The 17,555-nt window shown below is 38.4% G+C and overlaps 1 protein-coding gene and 1 pseudogene across 2 annotated transcripts in view; one reads left to right on the top strand and one right to left on the bottom strand.

Moving 5' to 3' along the window:
- Positions 1 to 17,555, top strand: part of CNOT6 (CCR4-NOT transcription complex subunit 6) — a 72,034-nt gene that overhangs the window by 20,118 nt on the left and 34,361 nt on the right. For both annotated transcript variants that reach the window (XM_036081164.2, XM_036081163.2), the window contains exon 2: positions 1,885 to 1,998. In XM_036081164.2, coding sequence (XP_035937057.1) covers positions 1,887 to 1,998 — 112 coding nt within the window. In that variant the 5' untranslated portion in view covers positions 1,885 to 1,886. The remainder of the gene's footprint in view (positions 1 to 1,884; positions 1,999 to 17,555) is intronic.
- Positions 12,528 to 15,768, bottom strand: LOC118528664 (factor in the germline alpha pseudogene; annotated as a pseudogene).

Genomic DNA, 17,555 nt, shown 5'->3' with positions numbered 1-17,555 from the left:
GAGAACTAACAGTATAATTTCCTGGCAGCACAAATAGTCCATTAGAGGTAAATGATTGCTGCTGACTGGCTCACTTTAAGTTCACATGGTGGTAAGTTCTTCTTCAGCTATATTTAGCTGAGTAGGTATCCAGAGAAGGTGGAGAGTTGGCTGAAGTGGGTTTGAGCTCATCTAAGTGAGTAAGGTCAAGTGAGACTCAGTCAAGGAGTTTGGAGGAATATGCAAAGGGCGTGAAACTTCATTTCACCTAAATATTCTCTGAATGTATTGATAACAAAGGATTAAGGAAATAATCACAAGTGAAATGAACAATAGTCCTTCAGTATCAATTTATATTTAGTACTTCAAATTGTCTGATTCTCAGAAATGGTTTTTACACTTGGTTTTTCCAAATATAGGTATATATAGTGTATATAGTACATTTGATTGCTGTGCCTTGTAAATTGTTTAATCCATGTCAATTTCCTCTCGTCTTATTTTCATGTCATTTATTTGTTGAAATTAGGTCTTTCTCATGTAGAACTTTGCATATTCTGCATCTGGCCAGCTGTATTTTTGTGGAGTTATTTACGATTTTTAAAAATTTTTTAATTGTGGTTAAAATATAACAAAATTTATGCCTTAGCCCTTTTTAAGTATATGGTTCAGTAGTGTTCAGTGTGTTCACGTTGTTGTGTCTTGTGTTATTTTTAACATAGTCCTCTATCTCCTTTATTTTGTTCAGCTGGTGCCAGAAGTAGAAGGGCTTGATATGATTCACATTCAAATTTTTTTTTTTTAAAGATTTTATTTATGTATTTGACAGAGAGAGAGACAGCGAGAGAGGGAACACAAGCAGGGGGAGTGGGAGAGGGAGAAGCAGGCTTCCTGCTGAGCAGGGAGCCCGATGTGGGGCTTGATCCCAGGACCCTGGAATCATGACCTGAGCCGAAGGCAGACGCTTAATGACTGAGCCACCCAGGCGCCACCTCACATTCAATTTACTTTTAATATGTTTTGATGAGGGGGCAAGGGCATAGTAGTGTTGGCACATAGATCTGGTCCTAATGATGAGATTAGCCATTGGGTTGAGGTCTCATAGCCTAGATATGCATTTATAATTTATCCATTGGATTTTTTTTTCACCTAATGCTTTTTTTTTTTTTTTGAAGATTTTATTTATTTATTTGACAGAGAGAGTCACAGCGAGAGAGGGAATACAAGCAGGGGGAGATGGAGAGGGAGAAGCAGGCTTCCTGCTGAGCAGGGAGCCCGACGTGGGGCTCGATCCCAGGACCCTGGAATCATGACCTGAGCCGAAGGCAGATGCTTAACCGCTGAGCCACCCAGGCGCCCCTCACCTAATGCTTTTATTAATCATTGGTGATCATTGCCTAGATCCATTTTTTTTCATTAGGGGTTGTGAAATGGTGATTTTGTAATTATGTAACTCTTTTGCATTTATTAGCTGAAATTCTGTTAAGAACATTCCCTTATCTAGTTTCGGCCAGAAATGCAGGATAAATGCTTGATTCTTTCCCTTTTCCCACTTTTTAGGTGACTGAGATACATATTTTTTTTTAATTAAAGTTTTGAATTCATGTAGTATATAATGACTCAGAGCCATTCTTTTGATGTTCATGTCTTATCTGTGGCCACTGGTTGCTTCTCCAGGCTGTCTGCTGTGTCTTCCACAGCCACAGTGTCTTTGTTAGCATCCAGCCCTATTTTTTATTTTTCTGATCCTGGACCTGAAATCCTCCATTTCTCCAAGAAGCGCCTAGTTCTTTTTCGTGGGAAATGGTATTTAGAGATCATAATATGGGTGTTTATTTTTAAAAAGACATCGTTGTTTTCAGTTATTTGGTTCTTCAGAATACTGATTGGATTTTTTTAATTCAACAGGCATGCCCAAAGAAAAATACGAGCCCCCTGACCCTAGGAGGATGTACACAATTATGTCCTCCGAGGAAGCAGCAAATGGAAAGAAATCACATTGGGCAGAGCTTGAAATAAGTGGTAAGACCTGCATACATAAATTTATGGTTTGGAATCAAGATATGGTAGAAAATTAAGTTTTCTAATGCCAGTACACAAAAGAGGCAATGCTGTATTTTGCCAGTGCTAATTTATCTTAGAGGTGGGAAGGTTCAGTGGAAGGAACATGGTTTCAAAGTTCAAAACCCATTCATTGCTTATTCTCTAAGTATCAGTGTCCTTTTATAAAATGGGGATAATAACAAGGATGAAATGAGAATAACACATGTGAAATGCCTAGTGTGCAGAGGTTTGTTCTGATAACGTAATTCTCTGATAAAGTAGGCTCGAGCTTTTATATTATCAAATAACAGATTTCCAGTGGGGTGGGAAATACCTATCCTAGTATAGGTTATGTGATAGATTTCTTTCTCCTTATTTTCTTCATTTGTTTTTCAGTCTGAGTCTCCAGGGATGGCCTTATTCAGGAACACAAAATCTTAAAAGAATTTAAAGCAGATCTCAAAGTTCCCTTCTACCTTAATGCAGTCTAGACATAGAGAAATAGATGAGCCTCAGAGATACCCCATAATCCCTGCCAGTGGGCATGCAGCCTCTTTTTTTTTTTTTTAAGATTTTATTTTTTTATTTTTTTATTTACTTATTTGACAGAGAGAGACACAGCCAGAGAGGGAACACAAGCAGGGGGACTGGGAGTGGGAGAAGCAGGCTTCCCGCTGAGCGAGGAGCCCGACGTGGGGCCTGATCCCAGGACTCTGGGATCATGACCTGAGCCGAAGGCAGATGCTTAACGACTGAGCCACCCAGGCGCATTGGCCCCAATGCAGCCTCTTTTTTAATACTTCAGAGGTGGTAAGGGGACGTTGTTACCTCTCAAGGCAACTAGTGCTAAAGAAGTTTTGTGTTAATGTTGGCCTGATAGGCCTCACCATACTTTTCTTCCAGTCTGTCTTGATTTTTGCCTTCTGAAGTAATGAAGAACAAGTTTTCTCTTCTTTTTCCTGACTGCCTTGGATTTTCTTTTTTTTTTAATTTAATGCAGCAAACATACTGAGCATATGCTATGTGTAAAACATTTTGCTAGGTGCTGTAGTAGGTGTAAGGAAGATAGACAGATGGAAAAAAAAACATGGTCTCTGTCATCCTGGAGCTTATGCATATTAGGAAGTGAGAAGAACAGAGTATACCAGTATAAATAACTAATAGACAAAATATAACTGCCAGTCTAGATAGAAAAGTATTTACAGGAAGCAAAAAAGTAAGTAATAATAGTAATATTCTTCCCTTGTCAGCTCAAAATTTCTGGTTAACCTATTCAGTACCTAAACACTCTCCCTGGGTACCCACATTAGTCTCTCCTGGTTTCCCTCTCTCGAGGTTTTTAGAGTGCTGGTGGTGGTAATTAAGTTCAGTTTCATAGAGTAGGTGTGGTAGAGTAAAAATTTTCTTTTTTCCCCTCTCTTGTCAGATTTAACTTTCTGGGTCAGGGTAGCCCAAAGGGAAATACGCTCTCTGATTTACCAGTTACTTTCAAAGCTTAGGCAGTCACCCATTCCTGCTTTCCCCTTTGAATTTCTTCAGGATTGGTATTTGGTTGTATTTTTCTCTTTTTTCAGCCTCTATTAGCAGTTTTTGAATTGTATGTCCTTGGCTTATAGGAAGTTTCCTTTTTCTTACAGTGTCAGGATAAGCTTAGAAAGTACTCAGTGAGATTATATGTCTGAGGTTAAGGGGATTTTTCTTTACTCTTTTCCTCCCTCTACCTCATGTTGGGAACTCCTTGCAAATGAGCTTTGGGAAGAAATCTGTATACAAGATAGGAAGGAAGTATGTTAGTATCATTTAGAATAAACCATTGGTTGAAATAGGTCTATGGAATAGGGTCTAGTAATAAAGCCACAATCAGGAAGGTCACTTTATTGTCTTAGCCAGTCTTTAATACATAAGCTCCTGTGTGTAGAAATTGTCAAGACTGACTTCAGTTCATGCGAAGACAGTTCATATATATGCTTTAGCACCAGTTCCCTAAGATTCTGTGATGCAAAGTTCTAGGGATCTGAGGTCATTGAACCCTAGACCCACAGTTATCTCATGCACTCCTCTGGTTCCAGGGGGAATGGGTGGGTGGTGAGTTCCTTTTGCCATTTGGAGGTAACCAGATAGTCAAATGACTACTGATCATTTACTTTTTAAAGAAAGCTTTTTTTTTTTTTTCACTGTAAAATGAAACACATAAAACCACACAGACAAATCTATTAATGAATTATTATAAGGCCAAAAGCCTTGTAAAACCACTATCCAGGTCAAGAATTAGAACTTTTTCATCTACCCCGGAGCCCCTTCCATTGAGCTTTAATACCAAATTATGTATATCTAAGCATTATAGTTTAGTCCCCTACCCCCTGTTTTTATTTAGTATGTCTTAATTTACAGGTTCCCCCCTCTATGTTGAACTTGAGTGGTTTGACTTGTTTCCCCACAGTCTGTTTTGCTTACTGAGACTCATACAGTTCAACATGTTTTTCATCCTCTGCAAATGGGCATCTGGATGCAGAGGCTTGATCAGGCTCCTATTTATCCCCTGGCCAGGGCTCAAGGTAGTGCTGTGCTTTTTCTTCAGACAGCACATAAAGTCCGAAGGTCTTCTTTTCTACTGATGTTCAGTGCCTAGAGCCGTTAATTCCTTCAGGGTGCAAAATAGTGATATTCTAATTCTGTCATTTTTTTTTTCCCCCATTAAGTGAGCTACATCTATAAAGAGATGCTTTTCCTTACTTACAGATTGATAACCCAGTGTACAGTTTATATAGGGAAGGCAGAAAAGAAAGTTTCTTTCCTTTTATTTACTAGTTTTCAATATAAACTATCATCCTTTGAGGGTGACTAATTAGGTTTTTTAAAGTGTCATTATTACTGTATCTAAACATTTGGGTTTCAGATATACGTCATGAATTGTAATTATTACTTTTATTGTGATGCTTAAATTATCCTGTTGTTGACTAATGGGAGAGCTTCTTAAATGATTTCTGGGTTTTTCGTACAACCCTAATTGTCTTTGGTAGTTTCCTTGCTGTCTGGTATAGCAAGATTTTCTTGACTCATCTTGTGTATTTATGCCTCCAACCTGGAATATATAATTTTTTCCAAGAAATCTGGTTTTTTTGTTTTTTTTTTTTTAGGTGGAAATGATATTTCAAGACCAAAATATCTGTTGCTAGGGATGCTTGTTGCTATTGGGTTGGTCATTGTTTCTAGGTCTTTCCACTGGACAGAGCTAGGAAATAGGACTATACATATCATATCTTTTCATCATATATATATATAGAGAGAGAGAGAAAGAGAGTCACACATATTTATGATGGAAGGATATATATTTATATGATATTTACATGCTTAATATAAAATATTTTTAAATATATAAAATATATTTGTATATTTACAGTTAAGATATCTTGTTAAAATATACTGATACTTTTGATTCAGATTTAGAATAACAGGGATTTTTAGTTAACCTTTGCTATAATTACCTGTTTGTCTCCTTTAATACTGAGTGTCCTAGTTCTCAGGGACGTGGGATGATGGAATTTGAATATCCTGTAATTACTTATTTGGTTTATCCCATATTACACTGCAGTCTCAGAATAACGGTACGAAAAATACTACCACTAATATGAGACCTGAAAGCAGGTAGAACTGACTGGAATATTATTCCCATTCCCCACCCCACTCCCATTAAATAGTTCTACTCTATATTGTGAGAGTATGTTTTCATTACATACTGTCAGGCTTCCCATTTAACCTGCATACAATCTCCATTTGGACTTTGTTTTCTAAGTAAGTATATATTCAGTGCTTCCCACTAGTTCATTTATCTCTAATCATTTTGGTTTTCTGGAATCTTATTCTCTAGATGTTTCCTTAGGAAGGGCTCATGGGAACAATATTCCCTGAGTTTCTTGCATGTTGATAACAGTTTTTGTCCTTTATATTTGAATGTCAGTTTGGCTGAATGTAAAATCAGTGGCTCACGTTCTTTCCTGAAATATCTTGAATATGTTGCTTCAGTTTTGCAGTAGACTTTGATGACAGTCTAATTTTCTTTCACGTACTAATTAGTTGCTCTTTTTGCCTAGATGCCCAAAGGATTTTTTTTTGTAAATCAGTAATTTTACTGGAATATATCTTGGTGTTGGTTTTGTTCTAACTTGATATTCATAGGTACAGTATATTAAGAAAAACGTGTACATGTGTAGTATGAATTTTTTTTCTTTTAGTTTCAGGACAGTTTGGATAATAACTTTCAGTATTCTGATTCCTTTGTGTTTTTTCAGAGATTTATTCTCTGAATTTGCATATTTGTCTCTTGAATCATTTTTAAAACTTAAAAAAATTAAGGTATAATTTACAGGAAAATAAAAATAAAATGCAGTAAAACTCACCCTTTATTGTTGTATAGTTCTTTTATAAGTACAAACAGTTGTGTAACCACCACCACAGATACAGTATGAGTTTCATCACCCCCAAAAAACTTCCCCATGCACCTTTTTTTAAGATTTTATTTATTAGAGAAAGAGCACGAGGGGGGGTGGGGAAAAGCAGAGGGAGAGGGAAAAGAACATTCCCTTCTGAGCATGGAGCCTGAGGTGGGGCTCCATCCCAGGACCCTGAGATTATGACCTCTTGAGCCGAGGTCAAGAATGGGACGCTTAACTGACTGAGCCACCCAGGCGTCCCTAAAGTAGACTTTATTTTTTAGAGCCATTTTAGGTTCACAGCAAATGTGACACAGTATTGTGCATGATTCCCCCTCTATCAACGTCCTCTACCAAATGGTACATTTGTTACAGGTGATGAACCTACACTGACTGACACATTATCATCCAAAGTCCATACTTTACATTATAGGGTTCACTCTTCGGTGTTGTACATTTTATGGGTCTGGACAAATACATAATGACATATATCCAACATTATAAATCATAGTATTTTCACTGCCCTAAAAGTCTTCTGTGCTCTGGCATTTCATCCTCCTTCCCTCTTCCTGAACCCCTGGCAACCAGTGATCCATAGTTTTGCCTTTTCCAGAATGTCACATAGTTGAAATTATATGTATGTAGCCTTATAGATTGACTTCTTTCACTTAGTAATGTGCATTTAAGTTCCTCCATGTCTTTTCATAGGTTGATAGTTACTTTCTTTTTAGTGCTAAATAATATTCCATTGTCTGGATGTACTACAGTTTATTTATCCATTCATCTACTGAAGGATATCTTTGTTGCTTCCAAGTTTTGGCAGTTATGAATAAAACTGCTATAAACATCCATGTGCAGGTTTTTGTGTGGATGTAAGTTTTCAGTTCCTTTGGGTAAATGCTAGGGAGTGTGATTGCTAGATCATATGGTAAGAATATGTTTAGTTTTGTAAGAAACTGCTAAACTCTTCCAAAATGTCTATATCATTTTGCATTTCCACTAGCAGTGAATGAGACTTCTTGTTGCTCCACATGCTTTCCAGCATTTGATGTCGGTGTTCAGGATTTTGACCATTCTAAATGGTATATGTAGTGGTATCTCGTTGTTTTAATTTTCATTTCCCTGATGACATATGATTAAGAGCATCTTTTCATATGCTTATTATATACTTACCTGCACATTTACTTTGGTGTGGTGTCCACATCTTTTGACCATTTTTAAATTGGATTATTTTCTTATTGTTGAGTTTTAAGAGTTCTTTGTATATTTTGGATGACAGTCCTTCACCAGATAGGTCTTTGCAAATGTTTTCTCCCAGTCTGTGGCCTGTCGTCTGATTCTCGTCATTGACAGCATCTTTCACAGAGCAGAAGTTATTAATTCTGATGAAGTCCAGCTTATTATTTCTTTCATGGGTTGTGCTTTTGTTGTTATATCTAAAAAGTCATTGCAAACCTAAATCATAGTTGATTTTCTTCTGTGTTATCTTCTAGGATTTTTATGGTTTTATGTTTTACATATAGGTCTGTGATCCATTTTGAGTTAGTTTTTATGAAGAGTGTAAGGTATCTATTTTTTTTTTGCTTGTGGATGTCCAGTTATTCTAGCACCATCTGTTGGAAAAGTGTTTCTCCGTTGTATTGCCTTTGCTTTTTTGTCAAAGATCAGTTGACTGCCCAAAGATCTGGGCCCTGTTCTGTTGATCTGTTTGTCTATTCTTTTGCCAATAACTACACTGTCTCGATCACTGTATCTTTATAGTAAGTCCTGAAGGCAGCTAACACCAGTTCTCCAGCTTTCTTCTTCTCCTTCAGTTTTGTGTTGGCTATTCTGTGGTCTTTTGCCTCTGCATATAAACTTTAAAATTAGTTTGTCAATATCCATAAAATAACTTGCTGGACATTTAGTTGAGATTGCATTGAATCTATAGGTCAAGTTGGGAAGAGCTGACATCTTGATAATATTGAGTCTTCCTATCCATGAACATGGAATATGTGTCCATTTATTTAGTTCTTTGATTTCTTTCATCAGAGTTTTAGTTTTCCTCATACAGATCATGTGTATATTTTGTTAGATATTTATTTCATTTTTGGGGTGCTAGTGGTTTTGTTTTTAATGTCAAATTCCAATTGTTCATTGCTGGTATATAAGAAAAGAATTGATTTTGAATCTGTAGTTCTTCATTTATTTGTGATTTTTAAAAATATCTTCCTTTTCTAAAAGCATTCTCTTTTTGTGGTTATTCATTATTAAGTTCTTGGTAGTTTAGTTTTCCTTTACTGAGTTTTTCTAATTCTTATTTATGTTCTTTTATTGCTTTTATCATTTTCTTAATGCCAAACTTTTAGCTCAGTTTGAAATTGTAAGTAATAGTTTTTGGGGCGTTTATGGTATGCTTTCCTTGTCTATAGGGAGTTATTTTGGTAACTTTTTTTTTTAAGATTTATTTATTTATTTTTAGAGAGAGAGAAAGAAAGAGCACACGCACGTGGGCGAGAGCACACAAGCGTGGGGGGGGCGGGGGCAGAGAGAGAATCTCAAGCAGACTCCCCACTGAGCACGGAACCCAGCTTGGGGCTCGATCTCATGACCCTGAGCCTGAGCCGAAACCAAGAGTCGAACACTTAACCGACTGAGCCACCCAGGTGCCCTATTTCGGTAACTTTTAAAAATACTTAATAACCTACGAGATTTGAGCATATAAACTTTTCATTTTTATTTAAACTTAGTTTTTATGAAGTTCCCGGAGGTGTGATTCAGGATTGTTTTTCTAACTTCAGAGCTCCCTCTTCTGGTTTTTGCAGTGAAACTTTCTGATTCTGTTCCCTTCTCTCATTTTTATCTGGACCTTTTTCACCCCTTTATCTCTTTTATGCCTTTCTCACTAAATTTTAATTTATTTCTGGAGGTTTTTTTCCTCAGGGGCCTTGGCTGGTCAGTTTGTGGAGTTCCTGGGGTCCAGACTGCTTTCGGACTTATTGTGGACGGTTTGCACTTATAACTGAATTACACTAAACTCCTCCCAGTTGCAGTGATGTTCTCAGATGGGTGCTTCTAGTGGATACTAGTTGGTTTCTCTCTTTTTAGTTCTGGTAGTTGGGTTTAAATATGTTGTCATGTGATTTATCTTCTCTTTTCCTATCTGTTTTTTGTTGCCTTTTCTCTCCTTTTGAATTAACTAGGTACTTTTGGTAAAATTGCATTTTATCTCCTTTGTTGACTAATAAGCTATCATTCTTTAATAATGGTTGCTTTAGGGTTTATAATATAAAGTGTATCAAGAATATTTATATATTACTTCGTATTTGGCATAAGAGTCTTAACAATCTACTTCTGTTTATTTTCTCCTGATGTTTGTGCCATTGCTGTCATATATTTTCCTTATACATGTTATAATATCTCACATTGTATTGTTATTTTTCCTTTAAAGGGTGAAGTATTAGGAAAAGTTTTTTTGTTTTTGTTTTTTTTTTGGAAAAGTTGTTTTTATTTACCCATGTACTTACTGTTTCCAGTGTTCTTCATTCCTTTGTGTATAGGCAAGTTTCTGTTACCCTTTTCCTTCCAATTGAAGGACTTCCCTTAATATTTCCTGTAATAGAAGTCTGTTGGTGATTTTTTAATTCAGGTTTCATGTTTGAAAACGTCTTTTACTTTGCCTTATTTTTTAGCAAGGTATTTTTTTGGGGTATAGAGTTCTAGCTTGACAGTTTTCATCTTTCAGTACTTTAAAGATCCTGTTCCACCATCTTCTTGCTTGCATTGTTTTTGATGAGAAGTTTGCTGTCGTTCTTATCCTATTTTCTTTTATGTATGTCCTTTTTCTGTAGCTGCTTTAAGACTTTCTCTTTATTACTAATTTTAAGCAATGTGATTATGATGTACCTTGGTGTCTTTTTTTTTTTTTTTTTTACCTTGTGCTTAGGTTTTGTTGAACCTCTTGGATCTGTAGGTTTATAGTGTTCATGAAATTTGAAAAAGTTTGGGTCACTCTTCAAATAATTTTTTATGTTTTCCCCTCCCCCACCCACCTTTTTTGGAATACAGTTACTTTTTCTTCAAGTTGTCCCACAGCTCACTAATTCTCTGTTTAATTTGTTCCATTCCCCCCCCCCGCCTTTGGACAGTTTTTATTGCTGTATCTTCAGTTTCATCAATCTTTTCTTTACAGTATCTAATTTGCTGTTAATTTCATCCAGTAATAGTATATTTTTCATAACTGGAATTTAAAAGTATTTTTTTTTTAATCTTCCATGCCTTTACTTAACATTTTGCCTCCACCTTTTTGAGGGTATGTAATACAGTTATAATAACTTTCAATGTCCTTATTTGCTAATTCTATCTTTTTCATTTCTGGGTTGCTTTGATTCCTTTCCACTCCCCCCTACCCATTTCTCTTTTTCTCTCTTTTTGCATGCCTGGTAATTTTTTATTAGACACATTGCATTGTGAATTTTACTGTTTTGGGTGCTGGATGTTTTTATACTCCTGTAAATACTCCTGAGCTTTGTTCTGGGATGCAGTTAAATCATTTGGAAACTGTTTGATTCTCTCAAGGTTTGCTTTTAAGTACCACCTCTCTGAATTCCCTGAGTTATGAAATTTTCCATCTGGTGGAATGTCTGATCCTAAGGATTGTTCCCTTTGCCCTTTTCAGTTTGTCCTCACTCCCCCATTTCTGGCCTCAGGTTTTCTTCACATGCATTTGCTTATTACTACTCAGCTGAAGATTCAGGAGGGTCTTCAGATCTTTTAGAGTGTTCTATCTGTGCGGGTCTGTCTCCTCTTTGGCACTAAGCCCTGTGAACTCTAGCCACCTTGGCGTCTCTGGACTGCCAGCTTCATCTCAGTTCCATCCCCCTGCACTACTCTGAGGAAACTGTACAGGCTGAACAGTCTCAAAGGCTCACATTGTTTGTTTCCCGTCTGTCAATGATTATTGTCTTGTGCTACCTGGTGTGGAGTGTCTGAAACTCAGTTTTTCATATATTTGTTTGGTTTTTAGTTGTTTTATGTGGGAGGGTAAATTCAGTCTGTGTCACTCTATCTTCTTTAAAGTGTAAGCCCATCATAGTTTTTTTTTTAAAGATTGTGTTTGGTAAGTCTAGTATCCGAATCTCTTGGGAGTTCTGTTTTGTTGTTTCTCTTTTTCTTTTGGTTTTCAATCCTTTGGTAAGTTTCACTGAATGCTGGGAATTATAGGAAATGGTAGAATAATTTGATGGTCTGTCTGGATGGTGTTTTCTTCCTTTGGAGTGGATTTGCTTTTGTCCCTGGCAGGCAGTCATGGTAGGAGCGGCTCCCCACAATCTAATCAGGAATCCATCTCATTTGAGTGAGGTGTTCAGTGGGTTGGCTTACTTCAGGTCACACTTACTCCATTAGTAGGTCCTAACTGGAATCTTGGTGGTTTAGCAGGGTCTTTTTCCTTGGTATTTCCTGAATTCCTGTGTTGTTTCCCCAGTGGTGGAAAAGGGATTAAAGCTTTGCTTTTAGCTCCTCAGCGCCTCTGTTTTCGCCCCACGTACTTGCCTTTGCTGCTTGTGATTCTCCATATTTGCCAAAGGTAATGTGGGATCTGTCCTGACTACTACTTCTCTTTGCTCCTCTTCTCACTTCTTTGTCTCTCATTTCTTTGCTGTCTTTGTAGTTCTCCAGTGCTTTCAAATTTATTTTTGTGTTTTGTACCCTATTTTCATCTAGTTTTTCTTTCTCTCAGGAGGATGATTGGTCAACAACAAATTATTCTCTTGTTACAGGAAGCTGAAATTCAGATGCATACAAATTTTTAAATTCTGCCTAAAGAATCTGCAGATACCAAACAATTTTCATGTTTCTCTTGTTTCATTGCATGGTGGCAGCCTTGTAATTGCCTGCTTTTGAGGTACACCTAGCCCAGAGCAGCTACTTGTTCCAGGCCCTTGAGCTGGCAGTGGAGGGTAGGGAAAAACATACTAACCAGAGCCACACTCAGGAACCTTCCAGGGGAAAGGGGCTAGTCTTCCCCCCCCCCCCCCCATTTTCAAGACTGTATATATTTGTCTCTAGAAGGTAGCCCTGAACTGGCCTTTTCACTTTTCATACTTGGGGGAGCCTGTGACTCAGGGCTTCCACTTTTAGGAATCTCTCCATACTCCTGGTTGGGGAGATACGTGCAGTCGTAGACCTCACGCTCTGGTGACACGCGTATGCTGACTCGCCGCTGCTGCCGTCTGCCCCGGGCCTTTCCTCCCCGTTCTTCACGCCCACAGTACAGCTGGCCTGCTGGGTGATGTTTCTCGATGGATTTCTAGCCAAGGATATGTGGTTCAGAAGATTGTTGCTGTAGTCCTGGTAATCTGGATTTTGTGTCTCAGAGTTTTTGGCTCCTCTGAAAACATCACTGAGAACTTGTATGTATTCAGTGGCACCTTGAAGGATATCAGCTTTGCTAGGTTTCCTGCTTTGGGGAAGAAATGGCACAAGCGTCTTCAGCTTGGCAAAACCAAGGTTGAGATTTTTTTATCTGCTCATGCTCCTTGGTGTTGGCCACGCACCGCTGGTCCAGCACCAGTTGGAGGTGCGTCCTCGGTAGAAGAGTAGCTGCCCCAGGGCAGCCACTTGAGCTAGCAGATGGCGACCTGCTGTTCTCAGCCTGTCCTCCGGCACCTTGGCCTGCAGGGCACCCAGAAGAGCAGGCGCAGGGGGTGCGTCGCTGGCGGATGGTGGCAGGCCTCCTCGGTAGTCTTTAAATGACACCGGAATCAGGTGCCTTAGCTATAGAGCCACATGTTAGCCTTTTCTAGTTTGTGACATTTTCTGACATTTTGAAGGCTTCGGTTGAGTTTGAGTTTAGTTTGAGTAAGTTCTATTCATGTTTTCCCATGGAAGAGTGGTAGACCATGTCTCTCAAATTCTGGATCACATTCTTCTGATTTTTTTAAAGAGAATATTACATTTAGCTCTTTTTGGTAAGTGTAACTTTTGGTAAATGTCACTCCAGAGTCAAGCAGCTTTCCATATGTCGTCAGCTTATACAGCTGTCTGCCCTCTGGGTGACCCTGGTGTCTGCTTTGTGGAAGTTTAGAGTGGGGACAGGTAAACAGGAGAGGAGGGAAACTCAAGTGGAGGCAGGACATCTGGAATAGGAGTTTTGAGGCCATCACGTACTTACTGGAAATCACTTACATGTTATTCACTCATTGATTCTGAAACTTCTGATGAGGTAGGTTATGGGACGTAAGATTTCAGGAGTCTTACAGGCTGTAGGAGAAGACTCCCACAAGAAGATAATTGTAAAACCATGATAAATACAGGACAAAAAGCCTGACCTATTATCTTTTCTTTTAAGACGGTCTTAGCCAGCCTGGCAGGATCAGGGAAAGCATCCTAGAATAGCTGACTACTAAGTTAATGATACTAGCCAGGGGAAAGTGGAGTTAAGGACATCTCAGGAAGAGGGGATGTGGAGAACCTAAAAAAGCATACAGTGGAGGTCTCCCTTTCACCCCCCTCCCCCATTACACTTCCCAGCATGCACACGCTTAATGCATTCACACACAGGGTTAGTAGGTTCTTCTGCATTCTTCTGGAGTCCTTCTGTGCATATACAAATACAGATTCTTCACACCTAATTTTTTTTTTTTTTTTTTTTTAAAGATTTTATTTATTTTTATTTGAGAGAGAGAGAATGAGAGAGAGCGAGTACATGAGAGGGGGGAGGGTCAGAGGGAGAAGCAGACTCCCTGCCGAGCAGGGAGCCCGATGCGGGACTCGATCCAGGGACTCCAGGATCATGACCTGAGCCGAAGGCAGTCGCTTAACCAACTGAGCCACCCAGGCGCCCACTCCACACCTAATTTTTAATTCAAAAGAGAATATATACATATTTCTGCACTGTGCTTTTTTTTTCATGTAATATTGTATTGTGGAGAGATTTCTATTTTAAATAAGGATATAGACAGCTCTCCTGTAACCATTTCTGTCACTGTAATTTAAGTAGTACTATAGTGATGGTCAGTCCGTGACAAACAGAGCTACAGTGAATAACCTTGTAGATTGGTTTGCATCTCTTCTAATACATCTGTAGGTCAAAAGGGTATATGCCTTTATAATTTTGACAGATGATACTTGACTATTTTTTTTAAAATAATGAAATTCAGAATCAATTTACCTAGTCCTGGCATTTTTATCATGATCCTGTTGTTTTATAAATTAGGATGATTTATAGGAATCTTTCTGTTGTCCTTTTTGTATCCTTAAGTATAATATACTTATTAAATTTATTCCTAGGTATTTTATTTTCTGATTCTTACTATAAATAGGGTCTTCTGTTATTTTTTCGTCTGACTATTGTATACATACAAATTATTGTTGTCTGTATGTAATTTTGTTTGTTCTTTGTTATGCTGTAAAATTTTTTTTTTTATATAACAGTCTTATTGAGATAGAATTCACATATCCTTCAATTCACTCAGTAAAGTGCACAGTTCAGGGGGTTTTAGTGTATTCACAGAGTTGTGCAACCATTACCACAGTCACTTTGAAAACATTTTTAGCACCCCAGCGGAAACCCTGAACTCATTAGCAGTCACTTCCCATTTCCCACCAGTCCCCTAGCCCTAGGTAACCAGTAATTTATTTTTTACATTTGTAGATTTGCCTGTTGTGAATATTTTATATACATGGAATCATACAACATGTGGTCTTTGTGCCTGCCTTCTTTCATTAGCATAATGTTCTCAAGATTCATCCGTGTTGTAGCACGGGTCAGTACTCCATTCCTTTGAGTGGCTGAATAATATTCCATGTGTGGCTATCATGCCATTATTTATCTGTGGAAGGACACACTCTTGTGTGTCTCCTCCACTCTCAGTACTCTGTTACAACCCTCCTTCACTTCGACACCGGATGTGTGGGTTTTCCACACATCCAGCAATTCTCTGACACCATCTCAATTCTGACAGTAGTGTCAGGTACCACAGGTTACGGGTTCAGTCCCATGGGACTGTTCCCCCCAACTTCAGATAGTAGTCACAGGTCCAGGTTGTTACTTGTGCTTCTGACTGAGGAGCTCTAAACCCAGACCTTCCCAGGAACCCCTCCTTGGGTTTCATTTGCTGTATTGGCTCAACAGAACCAGGAAAAGAGTTTACTTACTAGATTACTAGTTTATTATAAAAACTCAAGAACAGCCAAATGGAAGAGATGCGTAGGGCAGGGTGTAGGGAACAGACGAGAAACTTCCATGCTCTTTCTAGACCCCTCACCATACCTCCCTGTATTCTTCATCTTGGAAGCGCAGAACTCCATAGTTGAGGGATTCCTTCAGAGGCTTCATTAGGCACGGTTGATTAAATCTGGTGATTGATCTAACCTCCTGCCTCCTCTCCTCCCTGGTTGTTGTTGGGGGAGGGGGAGAAGGGGCTTGGTGAGGGACTGAAAGTTTCAACCCTCTTATCCTGATTGGCTTCCCTGGCAACCAGCCCCCATTCGTGGGGGCTTTAAAAAAGTCACCTCATTTAATGTTAAACTCTGGTGTCCTTGGAAGGGCACCTATGATAACAAAAGACACTTTACTGCTTAATCACTTAGGAAATTCCGGGGGTTTTAGGAGCTCTGTGCTGGAAACAGAGGTGAAGACCAAATGTATATTTCTTTCTTTCTTTCTTTTTTTAAAGATTTTATGTATTTATTTGAGAGAAGGAGAGAAGAGAGAGAGTGCGGGCAAGTGGGGGGAGGGAGAGGGACAAGCAGACTCCGTGCTGAGCAGGGAGCCCAACATGGGGCTCAGTCGCAGGACCCTGAGATCATGACTTGAGCTGAAACCAAGAGTCAGATGCTTAACTGACTGAGCCACCCAGGTGGCTCAAATATGTATTTCTTGTTATAAATCAAAATAGCACAGATTGTTTCTACTTTTTGGCTCTAAAGAATAATACTGCTCTGAACAGTTGTGTACAGGTTTTTATGTGGGCATTTTCATTTCTCTCAGGTAGATACTTAGGAGTAGAATTACTGTATCATATGGTAAATGCTTAACTTTTTGAGTAACTGCCAGACTGTTTTATAAAGTTTCTGCATCATTCTACATTCTAAACCAGACTTGTTAGGAGGGTTCTAATTTCTCCACTCCTTGGCAACAATTGTTACATCTGTCTTTTTGATTTAGCCATCTTAGTGGGGGTAAAAGAAGTATTTCATTGTGGTTTTCATTAGCATTTCCCTGATGGCTCATGAAATGGAGCATCCTTGCGTGTGTTTATTGGCCATTTGTTTATCTTCCTTGGAGATGATATGAACTTTTGATAATGAAAAAGTAGGTAATGAGTGGATGGGGGAAGTGTAAAATGATCTATTTCCCTTTCATTGTAGGGAATCAAGTTTAAAAGCGAAACATGCAGTTAAAACTGTAAGGATTCTAACCTTTAATGTTTTTAGAATCTCTCTTAACCTTAGATCGGTGTTAGAAAATCTTTTATAGCAAAAAAAAGTTTGACAGTCTATCATTCCATCATTTTTTCACTTTTTTCTTTTTAAAATCACATTAAAGAATCATGTATAGTTCGACTCACTTTGATTCCTGTTTATTTTTTTATATTAACACGAATGTGATGTAATGGTAGTTACACTGGGTGATGGAATTTTAGTATTTTTAAACAGTGCTGAACTATTTAAAGCATGTTCGTTTAAAAAGTAAATTTATTAACTGGGCACCAGGCTGGCTCAGTCGATGGATCACGTGACTCTCTATCTTGGGGTTGTGAGTTCAAGCCCCTAAGCTGGGTGTGGAGATTACTTAAAAATAAAATCTTTTAAAAAATTAAGTTTTTTAGAAAAGTATGAGGGGCATAACTGGTTAGGTGTTAGTCACTGAGCTTTGCAACAAACATTTCCTTTTGCTCAGGTCAAACAGTTACTAAATGGTAGAGCTCCTTGGCGGTAGAGCACAGACTGCAGCGGGAGTCCACTGATGCAAGTGCGTCCCTGTGGTCATCTGCATCACACCGCAGCAGTCGTTCTCTGTCGAACCTGAGAGCCTCACCTTTCTCTCGCTTTCTGTTTCCTAATACTTGCCTCAGTCTTTCCATTCTCAGGTTCTAGGCTTTTTACCTTCCTGTCTAACCT

Source organism: Halichoerus grypus, chromosome 2 (genome assembly GCF_964656455.1).
Source record: "Halichoerus grypus chromosome 2, mHalGry1.hap1.1, whole genome shotgun sequence".
In the NCBI taxonomy this organism is placed as follows: Eukaryota; Metazoa; Chordata; class Mammalia; order Carnivora; family Phocidae; genus Halichoerus; species Halichoerus grypus.
Note: the sequence above shows the minus strand (reverse complement) of the source record. Positions and strands in the feature narration are given on the sequence as shown.